The 20,190-nt window shown below is 41.7% G+C and overlaps 1 protein-coding gene across 5 annotated transcripts in view; it reads left to right on the forward strand.

Annotated features, from left to right (window-relative positions):
- The first annotated feature begins 514 nt into the window (after nucleotides 1-514).
- The window catches only part of Nf2 (neurofibromin 2), an 88,164-nt gene continuing 68,488 nt past the window's right edge, over nucleotides 515-20,190 (forward strand). For all 5 annotated transcript variants that reach the window (XM_027387342.2, XM_027387341.2, XM_027387340.2 and 2 more), the window contains exon 1: nucleotides 515-1,040. In XM_027387342.2, coding sequence (XP_027243143.1) covers nucleotides 927-1,040 — 114 coding nt within the window. In that variant the 5' untranslated portion in view covers nucleotides 515-926. The remainder of the gene's footprint in view (nucleotides 1,041-20,190) is intronic.

The following is a 20,190-nucleotide window of genomic DNA, read 5'->3' on the forward strand; positions in this document are numbered from 1 at the left end:
TCTCTAAGTGCTTTTAAAGTTTGAGAAATACAGGGGTCAGTACATAAAATTAAACGCCAAAAGGAATTTCGGCCGGGTGTCCCAAATACGACTTAGGCTCTGGGGCGACGCATCTCTACACGCGCGGTGTCTAACCGGGATGCAACTGTGCGGTGACGCCAGGGCCTCCACAGGTTTCCCGGGAAAGGTGCCGCCTGAGTCTTCTCAACCAGTCTTGCTAGAGTAGGCGTGTTCTTTACGAACAAAAGCGTTTGGAGTGACCGCCTCTATAGCCACTCAACGCCGAGTACAGACCCGCGCCCCTGGCTCAGTGCAACTTCTAATTGGTGGAATGGCCTTAGAGGAGGCGGGACGGATGGGAGTCCCGCTTCCTTTGGCGTGCCAGCCAATCACAGCGTCTGGGAAATGTCTATTTAGGTTGCACCCGTGTGTAGCGTTCTGGAGGCCTGGAGGGCGGGGCGGGGGCCCGGCGGGTCGCTGAGGTGGGGGTTAGTGGAGGACGCTTCCCGAGGGCGCGCGGAGCCGAGCCGGTGACAGACACGCACGCGCGCGTGCGCTCCCGACTACCGCGCGGCCCCGCGACCCCCGTCGGGCCGCTGAGAGGCGCGCGTCGTCCTCGCCGCAGCCGTCTAGGATTCCAGTCTAGGGGCGTCCCCGGCGTCCCCAGCCCGAGTTTCCGAGCGCCGGGCCGCGCCCGCTCCTGCCCGCGTCGTGTCCCCGCTGCCGTCGGAGACTGTCCCTTAACTCGTCTCTCCGCACCGGGGGCCGGGTCCTCGCGGCCCATGGTGGCCGCTGGGGACCCACGCAGCCTAGGTCTGTCTCAGGCCGGCCAGCCGGCCACCATGGTGGCCCTGAGGCCTGTGCAGCTTCTCCAGGGAGGCTAAGAGACCTAAGGGTGAGAGGGTCCCTGGCCAGAATCCTGCGCCATGGCTGGAGCCATCGCTTCCCGCATGAGCTTCAGCTCGCTTAAGAGGAAGCAGCCCAAGACATTTACGGTGCGGATCGTCACCATGGACGCCGAGATGGAGTTCAACTGCGAGGTAACCCGCCGCCAGTCCCGACGGACTCTGAGCGGAGAACCACGGAATCCCTGCCTATCCGGCCGGGGCGCGCGTCCCCACTCACGGGGCTGCCTCGCTGCGGTGACAGTCGATGTGGAAGCTTGAGGGATTCTGTCTATACCATTCTCTGGGCAAGGGTGGAGATGGTCAGAACCGGAAAGGACTATCTAGGCCCAGATCACAAGTCAAAGCTAGTTGTTACCTTTAAAAAAAAAAAAAAAGTGGCCTCGTGGTTTTTCCTGAAGGTTATTTTCATTCATTTGTTACTGGGAAAAGCTGGAATCTTCCGTAGTAACGAACTGATTTACAGTGTGTAGGGTTTGCGCATAAAATTCCAGGGAGTTTATCATTAGGTGTTGTTTTGTGTAGGGCTTAAAAGTTACATACAGTCTTGTTGAAAGTTTGTACTTTCCCTGTTCCAAACTTTAAAGTTTCTAAGAAAAAACCTCCTTGAGGAAAGAGTAACTTACATTTACTTTCATAATTTCTAACAGTGATAATTTGTTGAAAACGTGTGTGTGCGCGCGCGCGTGTGCGTGTTGTCCAGGGCCTTGTGCTATGCAAGTACTCCATCATTGGGTTATATCCACAGCCCTGAGCACTTTCCAAGTGTCAGACGTTTACACATTCAACTCTCAAAAAACAAACAACCACCCAAAACCAGTCTGTGACACCTGATTATATTTGATCTGGTTTCCTGGCCTATTGCTTCTAAAACCCTTAAAATCTCCAAAGTAGTAAGTGTCTTTTTATGTACTAATGAGTTGGCTGTTGTTGCCAGGCTTTAGTTTTAGGATTTAGCTTGGTTGCCAGAAAGGCTTAGTTAGCATCCTTAAGGTTGGGACTTTTCAGTTCTTTTCTCAAAATGGGACTGACGGCTAAATTGATCACTAAAGACCAGTGATTTAATCAATAATGCTTCTGTAATTAAGTCTTCATAAACTCCCCAAAGGCTGGAGTTTGGAGAGCTTCCAGCTGAGCATATTCAATAGGAACGGGCATATAAGCTCTGCACCCTTTCCCACACGCCTTACTTTCTTCATTTAAAAAGATCTTGTAATATCTTGTGTCCCTTGTAATACCCCTGATAAAAATAGGTAGACATGAGTGTGCTCATGTGTGGTGCTCTATTAAACTAACTGAACCCAAAAGGAGTTGTGGCACCTCATTTTGTTGATAGTCAGAAACATGTTGATTGGCATCAGAAACAGGAAGCAGTCTTGTGTGGTTGACACTTTTACCTATGAGATTTAACATTACAAGTAGAGTGTGTCAGAATTGAATTAAAGGATACTCAACAGGTATTTGGTGGAAGAAAGAACTGTTTGATGTTTGTTTGATGTTGCCCCCATCCTATTTTTTTATGTTTTAATGTCTTGATGAAGCATTTTTGGATCAGGTGCATCAGCACACACCTGCAAACCCAATACTTAGGAGACTGAACTAGAGGATTGTGAGATTTCAAGGCCAGCCTGGGTTACAGAATGTGCCAAAAGCCTCAAAAAAGGAGGTGGTGGTAATGCCTTGGGAGCTACGGCATGTGAATCTCTGTGAGTTTGAGGCCAGCCTGGTTTACAGACTGAGTTCCAGGACAGCCAGGGCTACATAGAGAAACCCTGCCTCGAAAAACCATCCCCCCCCCCAAAAAAAAAGAGAGAAAAAAACCCTTGAATTTCTTTGTTATATTTGCAGAATGTCTCAAGATTTTGAACTTCAGAGTAAGCTTTTAGCCAGGATGATACTTTAAGCAATGTAGTCTTTGCTACAGAGTGTTGACTCATGGCCAATAGCATTAGTAGGAGTGACAGTTAAGTCAGGAGTTACTGTTTCTACATGTCTGTATAGTCAGTCATTTCAGCTCTACAGGCCCCTAAGATGCTGTTGGAATTAACTACTCAGCTCTTTAGCTTTGCTTTTAGATAGGATTGACTTAAGCATGACAGTATCAGGAGCTCCACTAATATATTCTATTCCCAAACCAGTGAAAATTCTTTGAAAACAAGCTTTGGAAATAGTTGTAAGGGCGAACAGCAAATGCTACAACAAGAAATCAATGAACATTTAATAAGGTGAGAGGCAGTAGTTTGAATCAAGACTGTCAATGATTCTTTCCACTCTTTATTGCTGGGGCTGAGTTCCAGGAAGGCACATGAGAGGTGGGGCCTCCTTTTTCTACTCAGTCCCTACCTGTGCTACAGGGTGTGGCATATTGAGAAGATTTAGGACCTAACTGCTCTTGCCCCAACTTTGATTTGTGAAGAAGTTATTGACCTCAGGGAAGGCAAGTTGAAACTTCAACCTACTGTGGTTTTTTTTGCATCAAAGACTCGGTCCTGGAATTGGTGGGGAAGGGGACATCTCAAAGAAAAGCTTGCTATTATCCCTTTCTCCATTTTTAGAATCCTGGCTCAGAGATTTTGCCTGAGGAATGGAGGACAGCAAGAGTTAAACAGAGTTGTTGGCTATGGATATAGCTCTGATAAAGCACTGCAGGTGGCCCAAGATTCAACCTGTAGCACCAAATCTCCAAACAAGCCTCAGATTGTCCTAATCTTTCTTTACCCCAAAGGAAATAACTTCACCTGAAACACAGTGGAAAAGTTCATGCCTGAAAGCAGTCTTGAGAATACTAGGTTTTAGTGAGAGAGGATTGGATTTTATGAAGATACAGCCTAGACTGCATTTTTTTCCAGTTTGCAAGAAATTAGGGAACTTTCCTTAGGTAAGAATAAATATCAAACATTTACCTCAAACAGTTCCCTCAGAGTAACCCATAATTCAGTAGACTAGTTTGTATACAAGTTGTGCCCCAGGGTATTGTTGCAAATATTAGAAAAATAAGCCACAAGTAGAATTTAACAGCTAGATGGTCATGGAAAGGGAAGAAGACTAAAGTCATGTCATTCAAGGTTAACTACCCAAATCAATATCTCCCTGTGAGGAATGTCATAGGTCTTAGGTCTTCACACTGTGGGATAAGTAGATTTTGTTAAAATCATACAACTAGTTACCAAACAAGTAAGTAAATGGTAATCTTGAAGTTAGATTTGATGGTCTGTGTCTATAATCTTAGCACTTTCAAGGCTGAGGACAGGGGAATGGAGCATTGAAGGCCAGCTTGAGTTACATAGCAAGCCCTGTCTCAAGAACACAAGGACAGCGATAAGAGTGCTGTTCCTCCTCCAGCAAATAAAAGCTCTGGATAGGGGACACCAGTACCCAAGAGTAACTAAAATATATTTTCTGAAATGCCCAAAACATCAAAAACATGAGATAAGAAATGGGAAAATATGACAGGTACAAAAAAGGAAGAGAGGTGGGTGTGGGAAAGCTAGGCACAGAAGTCCCGGTGAGAGTGAACAGGGATCAGAGTAAACTGCTTGCCATGCAAGTATGAGGATCTGAGCTTTGATCCTGAACACCCATGTAAAAGCTGTGCTGGAGGGTGGAGGCAGGAGGCTGGCCAGCCTGTTTAACTGAATCACTGAGCTCCAGGGACATTGAGAGACCTTGTCACTCAAAAATAAGATAGAGAGTAATAGTGGAAGACACTTGATAGACACTTGATAGTGGAAGACTTCTGGCTTCCACATGTCCATGTGCATCTGTGGACCACACAAGTACACATCTATACACATGCACAGTCTCGAATGCACACACACACACACACATGCATGAGATTTAGCCATTATAAATATATTCTCAGAACTTAAGGGAAGCACAAAGTAGTAAAGGAAGGCACCAAGATACTGCCAAATTAAATGGAGATCACTAAAGAGAGTCATTATAAAAGAACCAAATGAAAGGTCTAGAGTTGAAAAGTCCAATAACTAGAATAAAACAGTAGAGGAACCCCTGTAATAAATTTGAACTCTCAGAAGAAAGATGTCAACTCAGAAGAAAAAGTTAACTAAGAATTATGTCTAGGCCAGGCATTGGTGGCGCACGCCTTTAATCCCAGCACTCAGGAGGCAGAGGCAGGTGGATCTCTATGAGTTCGAGGCCAGCCTGGTCTCCAGAGCAAGTGCTAGGATAGGCTCCAAAGCTACACGGAGAAACCCTGTTTAGAAAAACCAAAAAAAAAAAAAAAAAAAAAAAAAAAAAAGAATTATGTCTAGGGGCTGGAGAGATTGCTCAGAGGTTAAGAGCACTGGCTGCTCTTCCAGAGGTCCTGAGTTCAATTCCCAGCAACCACATGGTGGCTCACAACCATCTACAGTGGGGATCTGGTGCCCTCTTCTGGAATAAAGGAGTACATGCAGATAGAGCACTCGTATACATAACATAATAAAATCTTAAAAAAGAAAAAAAAATAATAATGTCTAGTAAAGTTGAATATAGGTTAAGTAGTCATTTAGTAGTGAAATGAAGACAACAGATAACCAAGAACTGGGAGGATTTATTTTATTTTTTTAATAATTTACTTATTTTTATTTTGTGTGCATTGCATGTAAGTCTGTGTGAGGGCAATGGATCCTGGAGTTACAGACAGTTGTAAGCTGCCATGTGGGTGCTGGGAATTGAACCCTGGTCCTTTGAAAGAACAGCCAGTACTCTTAAACACTGAGCCATGTTTCCACCCCCAAGAACTGGGAGGATTTATTACTTAAAGACCTACCTTACAAAAAACTGTTAAGGGTTCCTTCAGGCTAAAAGCAAGAGATCTCAGACAATAATTCAAATGTTTATGAGAAAGTAGTAAGGGCAACTATGTGATTATATAAGATGCTGTAAATGCATAGTTTTCTCCTTAACTGATTAAAAATGTTTAATGTTGGACATATAATATGTGTTATATGTATAACACATTTGGTAACAGCACAGAAGAGGTGTGTTGAAACAAAGCTATAATGGGCTAAGGAAATAACTACAGATGGTAAATGAATAGCTGTAACAATGAGTTACTGCGCATGTAAATTTGATAGATGTATATAATAATACCACATCAGAACATTTCTGGATCACTTAAACTAATATAAACCTAAGTTGATTTTGGTAAATCCAAATTATATGATAAGCTCCAGAGCAGCTACTAAAAAGATCTGAAAATATGAAAACAGGAGCTAGAGAGATGGCTCAGTGGTTAAAAATACTTGTTGCTCTTGCAGAGGACACAGGATTGGTTCCCACACCCACATGTCAGCTCAGTTCCAGGGGATCTGATAACCTCTTCTGGTCTCCAAGGGCATTGCATTCATGTGGTACTCTTTCATACAGATAATATACTCCTACACACATAAAAATGAATCTTTAAAAAAAAACAGAAAAAAGTTATTAAAATTTTATTTATTTGGTTTGGTTTTTGTTTTCATTTTTTGATTTTTCTCGAGACAGGGTTTCTGTGTGTAGCCCTGGCTGTCCTGGAGCTGCTCTATAGAGGAGCTGGCTTTGAACTCAGAGATCCGCCTACCTCTGATTCCTGAATGCTGGGATTAAAGACAAGTGATACTTTTTTTGTTTGTTTTTTGAGGCAAGATCTCACTGTGTAGTCTTCACTGGCCTGGAACTCCTAGAGATCTGCCTGCTTCTGTCTCCCAAGTATTGGGATTAAGGACATGTGCCACAACACACCTGGCATCATTAAAAATTTAAATGTTTCATTACTGGGCATTGGTGGCACATGTCTTTAATCCCAGCACTTGGGAGGCAGAGGGAGGTGTAGCTCCATGTGGATGCCACCCTGGTCTACAAAGCAAGTTCCAGGACAGCCATGGCGGTTACACTCTCTCAAAAAATTTTTTTTTTAGTGTTTCATTAAAAATTTTTGTTTAAAGTAAGATCAATGGTCAGATTAGGTGGCTCAGTAGGTTCTTGCTGCCAAGCCTGAAAGCCTGAGTTTGATCCTGGAACTCACTTAGTGTAAGGAGAGAATGAGTCATACCAAGTTATCCTCTAGCTTTCACACAAATACACACACACACACCAACATGTATACACACCCAAAAGTAAATGTTAAGAAAATTAAAGGGCTGGGTGTTTTTGTTACTTTATGTGTATGAGTGTTTTTCATGTGGGTATATATATGTGTACTGCTTGTGTATAGTGCCCTTGGAGGTCAGAAGACGGTAGAGATATATAGTTCTTGAAGCTTTGCTGGCCATCCAGTTGGTGAGCTCCAGGGAGAGATTCTGTCTCAAAAAATAAGGTGAAGCAAAATAGAAGACATTTTGACTGTTGCATGTGCACACACAGGTCAGTGCAACCTCAAACATGTGCATACATGCACAATATACACCATACCACCCTCCCCAACACATTAAAAAAGAGACTTAATTGCAATTTAAAACTTTTGTGCTTCAAAGGGTAGAGTTAAATGAAGAGAAAAAGTAACAAAGCATGTAGCTGATAAGGGACTTTGTGATGATTATTCATCAGTGTCAACTTGATTGGATTTAGAATCACCATGGAAACTTAACTTGAATAGCCTTTAATCCCAGTGATGGTTCTCTGTGAGTTCAAGCCCAGTCTGACCTACTGGACAGCTTTCAGGCCCAAAATATCCCAGTATGTCTGACCATGTTTCCAGAACATTTTAATCGAGGGAGGAAGACACACATCCCATAGGCTGGGTTCAGACTGAATAAAAAGCTAACACAGACTGAATACAAGAAGTAATCTCTTTGCTTCCTGACTGTGTATATAATGTGAGCAGCTGCCTGATAATGTCCTTGTCACCATGCCTTCCCTGTTGTAACAGACTGTCTTTTCAAACTGTGACTCAGAATAAACTCTGAGGTGCTTTTTATCACAGCAGCAAGAAAACTAAGTCAGACTTACATCTAAAACATAATTCTTTTTAAAAATTATTTTTATTTTATGTGCATTGGTGTCTTGCCTGCATGTGTATCTGTGTGAAAGTATTGGATCCTGGAGGTGGGTTTACAGACAGTTGTCAGCTGCCATATGGGTGCTGGGAATTGAACCCGAGTCCTCTAGAAGAACAGCTAGTGCTCTTTTTTTTTTTTTTTAATGCTCATACGCTTTATTATTTTTCATGTGTTTATAAAACCAACAACAGAAGATGTTAACACTTCACTTTCTGTTACAGTACCAATTTCTATAAAATGTAACAGTACAAAAGTTTTCTATTTTAGCAATACAATAGTTAAAGTTACTAACAGGGATTGGTTTTTGTGGAGAGAACTTTCTTATCAGCTATATAGGTTCCACAGCTTAAGGACTACAGTAAATTATACTTTTCTCTCACATTGAAAAAAACCCTTATCATTCTAAAGATAGCTGTTTCCCTAAAATGACCCACTTAAACCAGCTTTCTTTTTGCTCATCTCCTTGTTCTCTTATGCAAACAGTGCTAAACAACTTTTCCTTCCAAGTGCTTAGTATCAACAAAATCCTAGCATCAAACCCTACCTAAGAAAGTACTTCAATAATAAGTCTAAAGTCCAACATTCTAAGAATATATTTATGCTCCTAAATATGGTTCAGTGCAATTAGCAGCTAACCCCTAATAAGAAAGGACAATTCAGTCTTCCCGTCTTCCTTGTCCATTATTCATACTGTTTAATCTGGCACGTCTCAAAGTCCTCAGTATTGTGAATCTAGTATGGAGAGACAGGTTAGTCCCATTATTGCGTGCTCCAATATTGAAGCTCAGTCGTACTCCTTTTGGGTGACGTGGAATAGTCTTAATTGTGGTGTATCTACCATTCAGGAATTCAGCATCAACTTCAGGTCTCCATAAACTGTCAGAACTTTCGTCACTTTGATCAGAGCTGTGGCCTTCTTCTATCAGCCCTCCATTCAGATTAATTAGCTCATTTCTGTGCCGTTCCTGATCAAATAAGTATTCAGTCTGTTCTCTTATTGTAGAAGTTCTGTCAATTTCAGGATCAGATTCCGGTGATGTTTGGATTCTTCCAAATCTTTCTCTTTGACCATGATATCTCTCTTCAAGACTTTGAGATCTCCATGTACGGTTGGTATGAGCTCTCCTTACACGGCCACCATGAAGTCTCCCTAAGTGGTCATTATTAGCTCTCCCAGCATGGCTGTTACGAACTAGCCCTGTACGGTTGGGATGAGCTCTCCCTCTTTGACCATGATGAGCTCTCCCTCTGTGACCATTATGAGCTAGCTCTGTGTGGCTTAGATGAGCTCTCTCTGCATGGTTGGGAAGAGCCAGCCCTGTGTGATTAAGATGATCTCTCCCTCTCTGGCCACGGCTAGCTAGCCCTGCATGGCTAAGACGAGCTCTTCCCAAGTGGCCAAGATGGGGTCTATCTGAGTGGTCATGATGTGGTCTATCTGAATTGTCATGATAAGGTCTATCTGAGTGGTCATGATGTGGTCTACCTGCATGGTCATGATGGAATCTACCTGAGTGGTCAAGATGGGGGTCTATCTGAGTGGTCATCTTGGAGTCTATCCAAGCGGTCAAGATGGGATCTATCTGAGTGGTCATGATATGGTCTACTTGCCAGGTCATGACGGGGTCTGAGTGGTCATAATATGGACTATTTGCATGGTCATGACAGTGTCCATCTGAGTATTCATGATGTGGTCTACCTGCATGGTCATGACAGGGTCAATCCGAGTGGTCATAATATGGTCTATTTGCATGGTCATGACGGGGTCAGCTAGTGCTCTTAACTGTTGAGCCATCTCGCTAGCCTAATAAATAATTCTTATAATCCAATAATCAAAAGACAACCCATTTAATAATAGACATAAGATCTGAATAGACAGCCGGGTCTTTAATCCCAGCACTTGGGAGGCAGAAGCAGGCAGATCTCAGTGAGTTTGAAGCAAGCCTGGTCTACAGAGTGAGTTCCAGGACAGCCTGAAGTGTTCCACAGAGAAACCCTGTCTTGAAAAACCAAAAATAAAATAAAATAAAAAAGTAAATAAATAAAAATCTGAATAGACCTTTTTAAATTTTTTTCTCTTTTTTTCTTTTTCTTTTTGGTTTTTCTAGACAGGGTTTCTCTGTGACTTTGGAGGCTGTCCTGGAACTACCTCTTGTAGACCAGGCTGGTCTCGAACTCACAGAGATCCACCTGCCTCTGCCTCCCAAGTGATGGGATTAAAGGTGCCACCACCACCCGGTACTCTGAATAGGCATTTTCTAATGAAGATATATAGCCAGTAAATACATGAAGAGATATTCAGTGTCATTAATTATCAAGAAAGTAGCTGGGCTACTTCTGTTCTTGCAGAAGACCTAGGTTTAATTTCCGGCACCCATGTGGCTTACAACTGCCAATAACTTCAGTTCTAGGAGATTTGATGCCCTCTTCTGACCTCTAAGGGCACTGGGTACACCCATGATGCTCAGATATACATGCAGGCAGAATACTCATAAATGGCAAATGTATTCTATAGGATAGGATTTGGCAATGAAGTGGAATGAAGTATCAATAGATGTTTCAGCAGACCTTTAAAACAGGAGTCATACAAGAACATATAGTTCCATCCATGGAAAATCTAGAATAGGATATTAATGGAGACAGACTGTTGATTAGTAGTTGCTCAGGGCTTAGAAAGTGAGTGGGAGTGTAGGGGTATTTTAGCTTGAGGATATGTAGTTTCTTTTTGAAGTGGTAAAAATGTTCTTGGAGCTGAAGGCTAGAGTGTATGCTCAGCATGTGTGAGGCCCTGGATTCCATTCCCAGTGCTCAAAAAACAAAAAACAAAAAACCAGAAAAATCTCAAAATTACTATGGGTGACTTGTAAACATTACTGCTCGGATGAAAAGGTATCTTGGCAGCCAAGAGCCAAGGAATACCACAAAGACAACAAACCTCACACAAGAGATTTATTGGGAGGGAAAAAAACCAGGAGGGTTGCTACCTCTACTTGGGTGAGAAACAGCAGCAAACTGAACAGAATACAGGCTAATATATTGAGTTTCTTGGGAAGGGGGTGGAACTTTTCAGGGTGGAGATGAGTGGAATTTCATGTCCAGAGATTGGGTTTTTTTATTTTGTAGGTGGGAGCAGGGTTCAGAAGTTAGGGCAGCTAGGTTATTCTGTGGGTGGAACCTCCTGGTAATTAGAAGGCCTCAGGGGAGAGGCCTGGCCACTTCTGTGGCTCCAGGGGCTTACACGATGGCTGTACAACTTTATGAATATGCAAAAACTGAACTGTACAGTTTAGATAGATGGATTCTAAAAGTATGTGCATTACATCTTAAACTTTTATAAAATACCACCTTAGGCCAAATGTAAGTAGTGGCTATTACTCTATTGTTATTCATAAACTTTATGGGCATGGAAATTTGAATTTCATGAATGATAAAAATTAAATAATTTTTTTGGGCTGGAGAGATGGCTTAACAGTTAAGAGCACTTGTTCTTGCAGAAGACCTAGGTTTGATTCCTGGCACCCACGTGGCTTACAACTGCCAATAACTTCAGTTCTAGGAGATTTGATACCCTCTTCTGACCTCTAAGGGCACTGGGTACATCCATAATGCTCAGACATACATGCAGGCAGAATACTCATAAAATAAAAATTTTCAAAAAGTTTTATAAAATAAAATAAAAATAATTCTTAGCTCTAGATAGAATAAGGACAGTTTGATCTGATGACTTCTAATAAGTTCTTGCTGAATGTTACTAGAAAGTTTGACTAGCCAGTAGGGAAAATAATTTTGTTTGACATTTATTCAGCCATAATTTTGTCAGGGAAAACTTTTTAGGCGTGTGCAGTACTGAGGATTGAACTTGATACCCAGCAGACAAGTGCTATAACACTGAGGTATTCTTTCTTTTGAGGGGAAGGGAGCTTGCCAAGGTTTTCATACAGCCCAGGTTGGCCCTGAACTTGGGTGTGTAACTGCAGATGACCCTGAATTACCAATTTTCTGCCACTGTCTCCCAAGTGCTTGAATTATAGACATGTGTCTCCATGCCCAGCTGGAGTGATGGCTCAGTGGTTAAGACCAGGTACTGACTGGGCACAGTGGCACACACCTTTAATCTGAGCACTCAGGAGGCAGAGTGGATCTATGTGAGTTTGAGATCAGCCTGATCTACATGTTGAGACTGTCTTGAAAGAAAATCAATAACAAAAACAGAGCTTATACTGCTGCAACTTGCAGAAGACCTGAATTTGGTTCCTAGTACCTATGTCAGGCAACTCAGGATCATCTGTAACTCCAGCTCCAGAGAGATCTTATGTTGCTGACTTCCATGTGTACTTGGATTCACAAACATGCATATACTTACACACTGACTCTTACACATACATTTAATTAAAAATAGTAAAAATAAATCTTTAAAAAAATGATCAGTAGATCAAAAAATAACATAGTATTATCAACTAGGGTGTAGTTTCTCAGCTTTGGCACTGCTGATATTTGGGCTGGGTAATTTTTTTTGTATAGGTTGCAGTCCTGTGCACTGTAGGGTTTTCTTTTTTGTTGTTTCTTTTAAAGAGTTTTCTGGGGCTGGAGAGATGGCTCAGTGGTTAAGAGCACTGACTCTTCTTCCAGAGGTCCTGAGTTCAATTCCCAGCAACCACATGGTGGCTCACAACCTCCTTGAATGAGATCTGGTGCCCTCTGCTGGCACGCAGGCAGAAGACATAATAAATAAATAAAATCTTAAAAAAAAAAAAAGTTTCTGTGTAGGCCTGATTGGCCTAGAACTTACTATGTAGTCCACACTACAAACTTATAGCCTCAGACTTGTAATGATCTTATTCCATGTATGGATTACAGGCTTGGGCTACCAGGCCTAGAGGCATTGTAGGATATTTATCAAGTCCTCCAGTCTCTGATCCTAGCAGTATTCATCTATCTATTCCCAGTGACAAAAATATTTTCAAACATTTAATGTCCCTGGTGTAGCTCCTTCACACACACACACACACACACACACACACACACACACACACACACACACACACACAAATTGAGAACCCAGTGCAAATCCGTAGAAAGGGATAGTAGTAGTAGCAGTCAGAGAGGCACAATGGTATAGTATGGTTTTCAAACTTTAATGAGCCCACAAATGACATGGAGATCTTAATAGAACTTGGGTGGATTCTGATCTAGGAGTTCTGTAGTGGAACTTAGAAATCTATTTCTATTAACTGTCAGATGATGCCAATGCTGCTGGCCCAGTGACCACAATTTGAGTAGCAGAGCAGTAATAGAAAGCACATGGACTTTGAAATAAATCAGACTGAGGCTTAAAGTTCTGCCTCTTTCTTATACAGTTATACTTGGGATGTGATACACTCAGTGGACCTCAGTTTCCATACCACTAAAGTGTGACCAATGTTATAAGGCTGTGTGATGTTTAGTGCCTCAGAAAGAAAGAGCAGAAAGGGCTATAACTGAAAGGCATCACCTTGGGCACTATCCTCTTGTGGTTTTTGTTAAGTCATTGCATCTCCCTGGACTTCAAATTATAGTGGAAACACTGTTTATAGGTGTTTGTGTATTCTGCTAAAAGTAATAATAGCTTATTCTATGGTGGTAGGGAGAGCTCTCATTCTTTGCTATGTTTTTGTTCCAAGCTTATGCAAGGAGTTGGCAGATTCCTTCGGTGAAAAAGAAAGCCAGTACTTGTGGAACTCTTGGCTTTGTTAAGGTCAGATGATAGTGGCCTTCCAAGAAGGAGAGATTTTAGAACTAGTGGGAGCTGGCATATGAGTCAGGTTATACCTTATGGCAGGAAGTTCAGGATTTTTGCTGCAGAGATGGGGGTGGACTCTCTTTCTTGTTCTGTTTGCTGCATTGCACAATTGGCTTGATGCTCTAGAAGATTTTTCCACTTGAGAGATTTGATATTTGTCATCTTGAGAAAGTGGGTGCTGAATGTAATTTGCCAGGAGGCTAAACAGTTATGTTATTTCTTATCTAGGCTGGAATTTTGCTCTAATAATTCAATCTATCAGTAAGATAGCCAAATATGAAAAATTTCTTGAAATTGAGTTGTAGGAAATTCTAATACTATGTTACATAGAAAACAATCCTTCTCATGTTAGTTGGCATTTTAAATGTTTTCACCACAACCAAATGGGGTTATGGTCAATTGAATGTCTACATTACAGGTCATTATACCATATAAAAGTGGATATAGTTTTTCTGTAACAGAAAGAATCTTTAAGGGGAGGGCAGAAGGGATAGTTTTGGTATTGTAGACTATATAGGATGTTAGGACCGTGTGTGTATGTGTGCACTAAGGAACTTATTATAGAAGAAAGGATATCGTCCTCTTTTACTACCTGTGTCTTATGGATATAGGCAGTGCCTTTAAATGCTCTGTGGTCTGTGGTGTGGCCAGGCCAAGGTGAAGGATGACCTGGTGGAGAGGCAGGGTTAGTGCTGGTTAGTGCTGTTGCTGCATGGACCCCATGTCTGCTCTTTGTTGGATGGAGGGCTTTGTGTGATTGTGTGTCATGTACAGTGTTCTGTGCTTTAAATGCATGATTCCATTTAGTACAACAGGGCTTTATTTATTCAGGAGATATTGAATTCCCACATGGGCAAGGCAGCCTGGCTAGTTTATTTTAACTAAACTTAAAAACAAAACAACACAAAAAACCATTACTGGGGTGAAAGGGTATGCCCATGCCACAGCCCACGTGTGGAGACCAGATGACTACTTTTGTGGACTCAACTCTTTCCTTCTACCTCTATATGGGTCCTAGGGTTGGAACTCAGATGTTCCAAGCTAGTCTTGAATTTGCTATGTAGCAGAGGATGACCTTGAGTCATAGACTTATGGGGCTTGGTCCCCGGTGCTGCCACGGAGGAACTGGTTCTTTTACTTCTCACTTGCATCATCTGGAAGATAGGAATTGTCATGATTCTTCTTGTAAGAGTAGTTGGCAAAATACTTAGACCAGTAGCTGGCACAAAGTAAGACTATAAAAGGGCTTTTTCATAAATAGAAGTATGTCCTGAGCCCCTTACCATTTCTCTGCTCCTTTCAGCTTCCCCTACACTTTGTCACACACTCTTTACTTGAGCTGATTGTCCCATTTACTTTCCAAATGCCGTTCACAGAGCCTTTGTATAGGCCAGCCCAGTGCCTGAATGCCTTCCTCAATTATTGCCTGGCACAGAGATATTCTAAAGTAATTAGCAATTAATTCTAAAATTAACTAATTAGAATTAGTAGTTCTAAACATTACTAATTTAGATGCTGCCCAAGCTTGCTTTTTGTGCTGGATGTCACACTGCTGCTAAAAGGTGGGCTTGGGATTTGAATCCAGGCCAGCTCTCTCTCTTCTGTGGATGACACTCAGGAGTCTCCACACAGAAAGAAGGACATTTTAGACACTCCCCTTCCACCTTGAGAATTTAAGTATTTGGTAAATAAGAACAAATGGAAATAAACTTTCTTCTTCTTCTTCTTCTTCTTTTTTTTTTTTTTTTTTTTTTTTTTTTTTTTTTTGTGGAGACAGGGTTTCTCTGAGTAGCTCTGGCTGTCCTAGAACTTGGTCTGTAGACCAGGGTGGCCTCAATCTCAGAGATTCCCCTCCCTCTGCCTGGGATTAAAGGTGTGCACCACCACCAATTAAAGACCTTTCTAATGTGACAACTTATTTGTCTTTGTCATCATTTTATTTATTGCACATGGTGTAAGATTCTATCTAAAAACAAAAAAAAGTTCATTTTGTGAACTTGCCAGTGGGCTTAGATTTTGCTTCGTAATGACATGACTAACAATCCCTGTGTATTGCTTTGATATCTATATTATCCTTTGGATCACCTGAACAGTTTTTATAAGTGAATATTTTTCAGTTGCCCATGATCAGCTTGGAATTCAAGTTTTTGGCCTAAAGTAAAGCTTATCTCAGGCCGGGCATTGGTGGCACATGCCTTTAATCCCAGCATTGGGAGGCAGAGGCAGACTGATCTCTGTGAGTTTGAGGCCAACCAGGTCTACAGAGTGAGTGCCAGGATAGGCTCCGAAGCTACAAAGAGAAACCCTGTCTCGAAAAAGCTTATTTTGCAATAGTTAAGTATTTTCTAGTTGCATATTTCACATTCCTTATGGTCCCAGGGGTTCTTCCTCTGTATCCAACCTGTATCCAGATGTCTCTTTCTGAGACATTTGGTGTGCCCACAAAGATATCAACTGGTTTATTTTGTGCTGGGGTTGGAACCTGGACTTGCAGCATGCCAGACAAGCAAGCTCCTTGGTAAATATACCAAGGAGCTATATACAGCCCAAGCCTTGTTTTAATTTTCTTTAACTTTTTAGAAATTCTCCTCCTCTCCCTTCCCTCCAAGTGTCTCTATACCAGTGAGTGCTGGAACAAAACTAGGCAGATGTATGGGTCTAGGGAATGTAAGAACAAGGGTCTTCCTACCAAATACAAACAGTTCCCCAAGATTAAGGGTGAGTACCAAGGCCTGCCAGCTGAGAGGGAGTTCACTGGGCAAGCTTGGCTAGAGTTGGGCTCTGCCTACACACCTTTTTTTCTGTATATGATTCCCTGTCACTTGTTTAAAATCATTGAGAGCCCCAAGCTCGGCTCTGAACATCTGGTTTCTAGACTGAGCTCTTTTGGGCATGTTAAACACCTTTCCCTAGTTGTTCATCTGTACAGTGAAGGGAAGTCATATTTTAAGGGCTTCAGCTTCAGCATCTGCCTTAGGAGAATGATTCCCACCTTCCATTTTTGAGAGACAGGGTCTTGATGTGTAGTCTCAGCTGGCTTCTTTCTGGATCCTTCTCAGACTCCTGTGTGCTAGGATTACAGGCATACAGTTACCCTTCCCAGCCTTTTTCTTAGTTTTTGATGACTCCCCAGTGATTTATGCTACTTTTATATTACTGTCCCAAAACATTTTTGGCCCTTGCTTAATTTTAATTTTATTTTCAGAGTTTAAAGCATTTGAAACTTAGAAAATCCAGAACTGCATTTTCTCAGAGGTACTGATCACTCTAGCTAGCTGGTGACAAGTTTTCATCTGGTTTGTTACAGGATGATGCATTCTGTCCTGTGTGTGCTTTGTCTAATTTAGAGTCTAAATCCACATGTCTTAGGATACTTTTAGCATGCAGAAAATTGTCAGTAACGCCGTGCTGGCTTCAAGAAAACAAAAGTTTGTTTTTATTGTGTTGGAGATAGAATCTATGACCATAGGCAAGCCCTCTTTCATTGTGGGACATCCCCTCCTCTTAAGTAGCAGGTTCTGAGAGGATCAAACTGCTTGTCCCAGTTCAGGAATCACTAGGTGGCGACAGAGTACAGTATTTTCTAAGTCACTTTGGCTCTTAACTCCAATTCTCTTTTTTTTCTCCTTTGCCATACCATATTTGGGCCTAGATTTGGGAAATTCACAGAAATTCTTTGTTCATTTTGTTGCTTATGGTCTTCTGGTTTCAGTAGTTTGTTAGTTTGACTTTCAGATAAAACTGAATCTACAGTAATTGCAGAACTCATCTGGACTGATTTGTGGTTTTAAATGCCTCAGCAGTGCCTTTATCTACTATCTTACTCTTGTTGATGTTCAGGTTAAGTCAGTCTCATAAATATGCTTTTAAAAAAGTCTTCAGGCCTCAGTAGTTCTCAACCATTCATAGAACCTTTCACCAACCCTACCCACTCCGGTTTTACTTAGTGTTTCTTTAGTGTTGCCAAAGTCAGTGTTAAATCTTACACAGAGACAGAATGTTCCTATTTTCTGGCTGCTGCATGAACTGGTTTGCATGCTTTGGTTCTATCTTACAGGAGTTTTTTGAGGGAGGGAGTGCTTGGAATGGACCCATGCCCACCCTGCTCATGCTTTACTACTGAGTTTTGTGCCCAGCACCACCAGAGATTGGTTTGTTTACACACTAGAGATTGAGCCCAGGGTCTTAAACATGCTAGGTAAGTGTTCTACCACTGAGCTATATCTCTAGTCCATTATTTATTCATTTCAGTTTTTATTGGGAGACAAGTGTGTCACTAGGTTGTCCAAGTTAGCCTTAAACTTATAATCTTCCTGCCTCAGGCTCCCAAATACATAGAATTGTGAGCCTGTGCCACTAAGTATTTAGGTGTTAATCATGTAGATAGTATTCTGCCATGGATTGCGTTTGATAGTCTGCTAGTTTTGCTTAATGTTGAGGCTTGAAATTTAGGGTTGTTGGAGCTGGAGAGATATTTCTGTGGTTAGGAATGCTAGCTACTCTTCCAGAGTAGCCACATGGTGTTTTTTTTGTTGTTGTTGTTGTTTTATTTTTATTTATTTTTCTTCCCCAGACAGGATTTCTCTGTGTAGCTTTGGAGCCTATCCTGGCACTTGCTCTGGAGACCAGGCTGGCCTCGAATTCACAGAGGCCTGACTCTGCCTCCCGAGTGCTGGGATTAAATGTGTGCACCGCCAAAGCCCAGCCACAAGGTGGTTTATAACCATCTGTAACTCCCATTCCAGGGGATCTGATGCACCAGGAATCCATGCAGGCCAAAAACCCTACATATAATTTTTTTTGGGGGGGATGGGAGTTCCAGATAGGCTTTCATTGTGAAACAGTCCTGGCTGTCCTGGAGCTCACTCTGTAGAGCAGGCTGGCCTCAAACTCTCGGAGATCTGCCTGCTTTGCCTCCTGTGCTGGGATTAAAGGTATGCACCACCACTGACTGGCTTTTCTTTTTTCATTTGCAGAGGAGAGCCTGAACAGTACACATAATTTTTGTTTTTCGCCACAGGGTTTCTCTGTAAAACAGCCCTGGCTGTCCTGGAGCTCCCTCTGTAGACCAGGGTGGCCTCAAACTTAGAAATCTGCCTGCCTCTGCCTCCCCAAATTTTTTTAGAAATTAAGTTTCATGTAAAAAATTTAGTTTTGTATCTTTTTTTCTGTTTATTTTTTGAAGCAGTCTCTGTGGCTCAGATTGACTTCAAACTCTCAGTTATCCTCCTGCCTCAGGCTCCTCACTGCTGGGTATATAGGTATCAGCCACCACTTCTGGGTTAGCTTCTTGTCTTATCCCTACCAAACAATCCTTACTATTGTTTCTGGAGAACTGTTATTTTTGGTATGTCAAGTATTGTAATCATTGCTAATTGCATATTATCCACAGCATGCTATTTGCTAAAATCTTACTTTTCAGCAGTATTTATAATTACCATTTTTGTTGCATTAGAGAATTCATAATACATCTATGAAGTCAACTTTTTTCTTTTGAGATTGGGTCTCATGTATCTTGATCTCATAATGTAGCTAAGGTTGACTCAAACTCTTGATCCGATTGTCTGTACTTCTCAAGTGCTGGAATTACAGGTGTACAACACTATTCTGGTTATATAGTTCACTTATGTTTGTGAGGCATAAGGGCCATCCTAGCAGAGCCCAGAGTAAGGAAAAACATGTACAAAGTACACATAAATGAATTATTAAGTATTAGTTACATTCCTAGAGATGGGTTGTTAAAGGTTTGGCAGAAAATTATTACATCAATAAAAACGGTGCTATATGGTTTATACAAAACCATCTCAAGCTCATGGACTCAGAGGGTGACCACTTGATGACTGCAGAAGTCGAGCCCCGGAAGAGGTTAAGTGACTTACCCAACACAGCAGGTTGAGGTGTTTATGGCTGTTTGACAGAGCTATGATTGCTCTCATGTTGTGAGCTAAATTCTGCAGACAGATACGGTCTTCTTGGCTTTTGGAGTACAGACTCTATCTTGCTTTTATAACACTGTAATTGTTTCTCTTTTGCTTTGTCATCCATCAGCTGACTTTGAAACAAGTACATCCTCTTTGCTCCATCACAAAATCTGGAGGTTACACAGGGCATGGGGGAATTAGGGATGAAAACACTGGGACCTACTTGAACTGTGGTTCACTGAAGTCACGGGCTTGTTTGTGGTAGTTGAAGAAGGGGTCTGGAATATTGATCTCATCTCTGGGCTCACTGCTGATCTGTCATTCTCCAAGTAGGGAAGATGCCAGAAGCTGCAGTCATTGGGACTTTTGCTCCCTAAAAAACAGTAACTTATATTGCTTTGAAAGACTAAAGACTTAACTAGAGTTTAAAATCTACATTTTGTGGCTTCCCAAGTGCTGTGATTTGTTTCTTCCTAGTGTCTTTTGTTCTGTGGAAAATTTTCTTCTTTGGTTCTTTGAGGTTTAGATTTCTTTGCCAAGATATTTTTAGAAAGAGAAAATCAGTATGTGTCACCAAAGGGGGAAATATGTATCTTAAAGTC

Source organism: Cricetulus griseus, assembly GCF_003668045.3.
Source record: "Cricetulus griseus strain 17A/GY chromosome 1 unlocalized genomic scaffold, alternate assembly CriGri-PICRH-1.0 chr1_1, whole genome shotgun sequence".
NCBI lineage: Eukaryota > Metazoa > Chordata > Mammalia > Rodentia > Cricetidae > Cricetulus > Cricetulus griseus.